General features: G+C 38.4%; 2 protein-coding genes across 2 annotated transcripts in view; one reads left to right on the top strand and one right to left on the bottom strand.

Moving 5' to 3' along the window:
- LOC104957000 (protein FAM78B-like) overlaps window positions 1-4,241 on the top strand; it is a 21,404-nt gene extending 17,163 nt beyond the window's left edge. Inside the window, exons 3-4 of the mRNA XM_010784594.1 lie at window positions 2,749-2,755; window positions 4,228-4,241. Coding sequence (XP_010782896.1) covers window positions 2,749-2,755; window positions 4,228-4,241 — 21 coding nt within the window. The remainder of the gene's footprint in view (window positions 1-2,748; window positions 2,756-4,227) is intronic.
- Window positions 792-2,623, bottom strand: LOC104956989 (B-cell lymphoma 6 protein homolog). Its single transcript, XM_010784584.1, has 3 exons — window positions 2,412-2,623; window positions 1,329-1,500; window positions 792-1,088 (listed from the first exon to the last, which is right to left on the bottom strand). Exons 2-3 carry the CDS (start codon window positions 1,487-1,489, stop codon window positions 824-826), a joined length of 426 nt encoding a protein of 141 aa, XP_010782886.1. The 5' UTR covers window positions 1,490-1,500; window positions 2,412-2,623; the 3' UTR covers window positions 792-823.
- Window positions 4,242-7,694: the final 3,453 nt, after the last annotated feature.

The following is a 7,694-nucleotide window of genomic DNA, read 5'->3' as shown; positions in this document are numbered from 1 at the left end:
GGGCCAGAGAACATGAGATGAGTCACTCGGGTAAAGCTCTGTTCTCACTGTCCACTTTCCTCTTCTTGGAGGGAGAGCGCGCGATGTTTAGATTATTTGTCCTCCCTGCGCTAGCACGCCTGTTCACGGTCTCCTCTCCGCTTCCTCCATCTGATCCGCCTATTCATTTATTTCTCATCACTTTCCTCTCCGCTGCTCCTCATCTTCTTCTGTGTTTCTCTCCCTGTATCACTCACTCGTCTCTTTCGCCCCCTGTCGGCGGCGGTTAAAATAGAATCGCCGTGTCAAAATTGAAATCCCCTATTAATGTATTGATTATAGGTCCGGGTCCGTATAGGTCGGCGTCTGGGTCCGGATCCGGACCGTGGTCCGCCTGTTGCCGACCCCTGATTTATAGTATTGAATAGTTAAACATTTATTTTCTTGCTGTTTTTCTTTATTCTAAATGTATTATTATTTATTATAATTATTTTAGTTAAGTAAAGTGATTCTTTATGCTTTTATTTTGAAGGCGGTTTTGGGCACCGTGTGATTTGGACCCAGGTGATAAAAATAATTGGAGACAGGTGGTGGTGGGATTGGTGCACCAAAATGAGCAAATCGTTATTTACCAGGGAAAACACAGGAAAAGCCAACGTTGAGACCACAGTTATATATATGTTGGATATTGGATTGTCGGTAATACATTTTACAAAACAACTTTGTTGCCTGGACATTGGATAAATTCCCCTGCGTAAGATTCGCTCACTTTTTTTTGTTACATCTTCAGTTTTATTTATTTGTTTCGCCGCTTGAAAAGTAAGTTTAACTTCAACTCGTTCATTTACGGAGATATTGCAGTGTGCCACATTCTTTTACTCATGTACCTGGACTGGATGAACCTGAGGCAGGTGTCGGCCACGTGCTCCATCTGGAGGTAGATGGCTGTGCTCATGGTGGCCTGTACCAGACTGTCCTTCAGGTCCAGACAGGACGTGTACATGAAGTCCAGCAGGATGGAGAAACCCTTGGCGTCCACTTTGGGGTCCAAGCCTATGGCACTTAGGTTGGCATTCTTGGGGTCCATGAAGACAGAGTAAAAGAAGCCACTGTAAGATAATAAAAGAAAAGGTGGTTCAGTGTTATTCAAGTTGTGAAATTAGATGGTGTGGCGGCGGTGTCAGGAGCAGCAGTTCTTCAAATACATCACACATTTAACATAAAAGACAGGCGGAAGGAAACACACCTTGTGATCGACTGAATTAAAATATAAGCTCCAAGAAAAAGCCCTTTATTGAGTACAGTCCATAGGTACTCATGCTGTCTGTGTCAGATCTGATAGTGCATACCTGCAGGCTACCAAGATGGCCTTGTGAGCGTGAAAATGCTGTCCGTCCACCTGTATGGCGACATCAGTCAGGATGTTGCGGCTGCGGAGGCGGTTGAAGTTGAGCAGGACGTCACCCGCATGGCGTGTGAATTGAATGCAGCCATCAGCAGTCATGGCCATGCTGTCGAAATCTGATGGAGGGCGAAAATCATAAACTGAGAGTGAGTTGCTGAAAGTGTTCTGGGTAGATGAATAACAATGCGGTTAAATTGGCCCCTACATGGGCATCACTCAAGCAGATTCTCAGACAAAAGTAATTTTACTTAAAGTGTAATTTACCCATTGCTTCTTATTCTGAAATGTTAAAATGTTGTGGAGTTAGTTTTGTTTATTTTCACTCTGTCAGCTTTGGCCTTCAGTACTGACTTCAAACAGTAGATGGCGTGCTGAGCCATTTAACATTTGCAAGAAATGTCAATATCATAGTAAACCCCAGCCTTCAGTATTTCCTCACAGAACAGTCAGTGCACAGTAACTAAGTACTTTCACTCAAGTGCTGTACTTAAGTATATGTTTTAGTTACTGGTACTTTACTTGAGTATTTCAAATTCTCGCTAATTTATTATTCTACTCAGCTGCAATTCTAAGCAGATATTGTGCTCCATACATTAATTATTCAGATGAATACCACAACGTATGATCAACAAATGATGATCTATTAGTGAATTTCACAATATAGCCTACACAGCAGTATTTAAGCTGCAACATTAAAGTGATGAAGACATTGATGCAGCAATAATTAGAATACAATACTATTTTGTATTCTAAAATTAGCCATTGTAAGTAATTATTTTTCGACTTGAAATATATGTTGATGCCAATTATTATTTTTCAGTAACATTTTGAATTTCAAGTTTCTTTAACATAATAGACGAACAATACAAAAACGTTCACTTTGCATATTCTACTACACTGAGTAAAGAATGTTAATAACCACAAATTTGCCTCACCAAAATCTGTTTTTGTAATAAAGCGTCAATTATACACGAATGAACATTCATTAAATATAATAATAACAACCGCTTTTGTCATGTGTCATCACCTCTGGCTCATTCGTGTGCAACAGCAGCCAGATGCCTTCAAGGACTGACATCAAAACAAGCTTTGAAGCTAACAAGTGTCCTGACAGCGCCTCATCAGAGAGAGGCGCCATTGTAGAGAGAAAAGTCGAAGGGAGTTTCACTTAATATTTTAATTAAAAACAAGAACAAAGACGCAATGGATTTGCGAAAAAAACTGTGACTATCATTTCGAAGCGAAGTAAAATACTGACATAAATAATAATAAAACAAAGTATAGCTTAATGGCGGACTTCTTTTTAGGATAACCAGTTTGATAACAGTGTCCCCATGTGTACTCTGCGGTTCTCCCGCATGTAGCAGCGCAGTGCTGGCAGCCTGTGTGTTGTAAACGTGTTTGACGTTGAGCACATTCCGTCCTGACTGCTCAGATTAGATTGCGAGTACACAGAGAGGTTTCCTGTTCCCCCTGTATAAGTACAACTCATCTAAATTAACCCACTAATACATTTACTCTTCTCCCGCCAAACGAACCGTGAGTTATCAGGGGGAGAAACTAAACTGCGACGGTGTGTTTTGGCAGGTTGTGATTCCAAGGAGTGGTTAGTTGTTGCTGCTTAACTTCTTTCGGCAGCGAGCCACCGAGCAGGCCAGCACAAGTTTAGAAACGGGGTTAAGTCAGGGGACGGCTTTAATTATGTGTCTCAAATGGTATTTTCACGACGGAAACTAATAAGGGAAATTCATCGGTTTTGCATATTAAACACTCGGTGAGATGAAAAGATTGTTTCAAGACATGAGAAAATGCGCAGAAAAAATTAGACAAAACCAGCCCGACTAGTCCTGTTGCGACACTTTTGCAGCCTCTATTTCCAAATGCTGCACCAAACACAACTATAAAAAAGGTATACATACTCAAATATGGATAAAAACTCAAACTGCTGTGTTAGTTAAAGGTTCACGACACGAGGCTGCTGTTTGTTTTTAAGTGTAACGGCAGCTATTAATGTAATTGACTAAATTAAACAACCTAAACAAGTCACACTTCCGTTTAAAACAGTCAAAAGCAGTGCAGCTGTCAAAGTCATACATTAAATCTGTTAGTTCACTTCTGTCTAAAGATATCACAACATTTTCAATATATAAATTATGAAAAATAATCATGCCCAGGAGCAACCACAAGAGCAACTTGTACTTCACAACACTTCTGACCTAATGCTGAGAAAAAGGAAGGAAAAAAAAGTCACCTTGTAAAAGTTTCCTCGAAACTCTGTGCATCACCAGTTCTGAGAATCCTGTTCTAAGAAACACAGGGGCTCAATTCTCGGAATTTCTACAGAGGACCGTACCATTATCTGCTAGGCGGGGGAGCTACTTATCCACATCTGTGTCATTTCCACCCTGATATCGTTAATATTGTGCACAACAACATTTATCTGCTCATTAACAACTGCTTTTCACACTTTTGTATAGGGTTGGGATGGAATATAACCGAAGTGTAAGTAGTTTTTTAGTTTGTGTCGTAGTTAAATAATCTTCCCGTGTTGTGGAAGGGTCCAAGTGCAAGGTCAGCTGACCGAGTTATAAATACCGTGGGGAATATGAGAGCATGTTGTCGCTGTAAACCTGCCTGAGGTGCAACGAAGACTTGAGAAAAGTTATATTATCTTCTAGTATTTTGAAATATAATATTCCTGTTTTAGTTATTTGTTTTCTTCTTCTTTAACATCTACCCACTTCGTCTTACTAGCTTCAGTTTAGCAGCCAGTTTAAATTGCTATGCGGATTTAACTGTAAGCAAAGATGGTAAGAAATACTGAGTTTTTTTACTTATAGTAGTTGTACTACAGTGAAGGAATACTCTGTTACATGTAGTACACGTTAATGTGCAATAATATTAGCATCACACATTCTTAGAGTACCAAAACAAAAAGAATGCATTATTCAGAATGGCCAATTTCATAATAATAAATATAACTGGATTATAATTAGTGATCCATTAATGTGTTCACCATTGAAATGTTGCAGCTGCTAAAAGTGGAGCTAACTTAAAAAAGGTTTTATTTTATATACTTTTACAGGTATCCTACTCCATAATACATAACTGATACTTTAACTGCAACACATTTATTTGATTGCTTTTTTTATGTTATACAAGTTCGCGTTGAAGATCTGGCAGTATGACATCCTAGGTTTAAGGTCATGCGATTGTGATATAGTGAGCAATGTGTGTAAGGGTACATTAAGTCCTCAACTCTCCGAAAAGCTCACTTGCACTCGTCTGGTGTTCCCACCACTTCCTGTCCCACCGTCCCAGCTGTTTACTCATCGGGTTAACACACAATCCCAGTTGTATACTTAATGAGGAAGAAGTCAAAAAGTTAGAAACGTGCTTCTTTTTAATGAACAGCTGACAAGAAGTTCCTGGATAACTCTCTCTGAATAAAGAACCACTGTTGAGACAGACTTCTGTATGTTAATGAATGTGTGTGTAATGAAATGCTACTATTCTGTAACCTGTTCATTGGTACATAACCTCAGTTTAATAGTTTGTAATACGGTTGGCCGGCTTATTCTTTAGCTGAGTGCCTGTGATCATATTGCAATATATTGATAAATAAAAAAAATAAAAATGCTTTGCTATAAGCCGGACAACCACACACGCCTTTCCTAAATAATCATTCACAAATGTGTTAATAATCATCGATAAACTTAAAAGCTTGCCATTATATTTACTACCAGTATTACGGTTTACTGCGGTTCTACGCGTGTTTTGTCCAAGTGGTGTTGCCATACCTAAGCAGAAGCTTGACTCTGCACAGCAAATATTGTGATTTTATTCTTACAAAATGACAACCTTATTTTCGTAATATTACTTTTTTCTCAAAAATATACAGCTTCTCGAAGAACACAGATATGTTTTGAGTGCAGCAAATTCTGAACTTGGGCATCAATCTTGCTTAAACACAAAGCTATTAAAGTCTGGAAATGTATAAACAAATTGAAATGAATAAATGCATTACTAGGGTGAAAAGGTGCCAGCAAGGTTTTACTTTCCCAAATAAAGGACAGAAAATTGGAAGGAAGTGTAAATCTTGTCTCCATTTGCGAAGGGATAACATAAAATATATGAATGCAATACATTTTTCATGAAAGCCACTATATTTGATTATTTTTTGATGTTTTGAATTGTAGCCTGGCGTATGAATTTGGTGTTAGAATGCAGGAATTGAAGCTCATACCCTGATGCCCTCTTAACCAGCATTCCCCCGTACAGAAATGAAACCTATATTAGACAATTTAAAACCAATTATGAAGGTTTTTTTTCAAGAACAATGAATTCTGGAAATTATCGTTAATTTCACCTCCCTGATTCAGTCTCAGTTTTGACTGTGTTTTGCACTTGCTTTTGAAGGTGTAGAATCACCATCTGTTGGCTTCACCTTTCACTCTCTCGGTGAGGCTCACTAAACAAACACAGGTTAGACCATTCAGTGGGAGGAAGAAGCAGGAGCACAGTAATTGTGACTTTACTTAGGAGCATGTTTGTCACTGAAATAAACATTAAGAATGCATTGATTGCCTTGAATTTTCAAACATATAGTCATTATTACCATACGCCCCTTTATAAACAGCGTGCATATTTTCAATCTTGTTATATTGACTCTGCAATTCTGTCAAACTAATTGTATAGTATCACATTCCTATGGATAGGTCATATTTAACAACATCCAACACACGTAACAGTAAAAAAAAACGATGTGTTTATTACTCCTAAATCTATATAAAAAATCTTAAATGACTGCAAGAATTATCACCTACACATAAAAACAAGTATTTACGAGAAAAACAGCAATTTTCCCTGATATTAGGTCTAATGAACATGTTGTCGAACAGAAAAGCTCAGACAGAATTTTCCCCTGTTAAATAAATGTGCAGTGCAGCTCAACAGGTCTAAATTACAGCTGTTCAGGTGGCTATGGCAACAAAGAGGTCTATTTCTAGTTAATGTTTTCACTCAAGATGTTTTTCCCCTGCGGTTATCTTTAGTGGCCCAAGTTTCTGTGGTTTGTTCATCTTCACATCCTTTTGAAAGAAAAGTTTTTAAGCAGAGATCGAACTGTCAGTTAGTACAGAGCCTTGTCAGAAAAAATTAACCTCTGATTTCCTGGTTTAGTTGTTTATTTGCTTGCAAGAAGTGCATAGATTTGATCAGTCAGTCTTTTCCCATGCTCGTATCGCTGCAGCATCTTTAATGTCAGGTTAGCTGCAGAGCAAGAGCAGACAACCAAGAGCAGATGTGTAACACACAAACTGCTGCTGTGTGGTAGATAGCTGAACATTTAAGCGTCTACTACACAAACATGTTGCTTCTGGTTCCATTTGCAGATCAAATATCTGTCACTTTGTTTGTTTTCTGAAAGGAAGTTATAATTCTTGTTGCAACACGACATAAATAATTACCCGAAAAAATATCAGTTCAATTGGCATGCAAAAATGTGTCTGTTATTGCTGTTCATTACAGAGATGAGGGGTTATTGTCAAAGCAATTAAACAGGCATGCCAGTATTTGTTATTGCACTTCCACAATGTTGCTGGGCTTTTAAGAGACAAATGAAAAAGAATGGTAAAAAAACAATCGTTTTATGCGTGGTGGGGGTGGACGGATGGTGTTGATAGGAAAAAGTTGTATGTAAAATCCACTGAAGCTTGGAAGCGGAATAGATGAAGAAAAAATCCCCTCATTACACAAACACCAACACAAATATGGTTCCATTCAGATTTTAATATTTCTACTATTTTAACTACATTGTGGCTCTTCAATGGTATAATTATTTTTCCAGATCTTTGGTGCTACCTACTACATATCTCAATGAACTCCTATTAATCTAGTAATATAAGTGGATTAAAACGAGCATTGACTCAGATTTTTGGGAAAATCGGATAACATCTGGGTTACACTTGGATGCAAACCGGACCAATCTCTTGCCCTAGACATGTATATTCCCACTTCTTCCAAAGTCCACACTCAAAGTTTCTTTTAAATTGGAGGTCTCCAAGCCGACCCTTAAATAAACCCTGATGATGTCAAGGAGATGTCATAGGGTTAAGCAGCCTTCACATGACAAGCAGTATGGCACTGTGCTGATGTTGACGTGCCTTGGTACCCATGCCATCCAGCACCACTTAAAATGTTCTCACCAAGTGCTGCGCTTAAGATTCAAATAATTTCAACATTGACATTGATTGCCGCTTTCCTTTTAGCCCAACCAATCAGATAACAGTTGTGCTAAGAGGCGCAAGCT

This window comes from Notothenia coriiceps, unplaced genomic scaffold (genome assembly GCF_000735185.1).
Source record: "Notothenia coriiceps isolate Sejong01 unplaced genomic scaffold, NC01 NC01_scaffold00000711, whole genome shotgun sequence".
Lineage (NCBI taxonomy): Eukaryota > Metazoa > Chordata > Actinopteri > Perciformes > Nototheniidae > Notothenia > Notothenia coriiceps.
This window is presented reverse-complemented; position numbering and strand designations above follow the sequence as displayed.

Bases quoted from the DNA above. Each gene is read 5' to 3' on its own strand.
- LOC104956989 (XM_010784584.1), bottom strand. From the start codon at position 1,489: ATGGCCATGACTGCTGATGGCTGCATTCAATTCACACGCCATGCGGGT. The intron at 1,089-1,328 runs GTATGCACTATC...ATTATCTTACAG, and splicing joins GCCATCTTGGTAGCCTGCAG to TGGCTTCTTTTACTCTGTCT.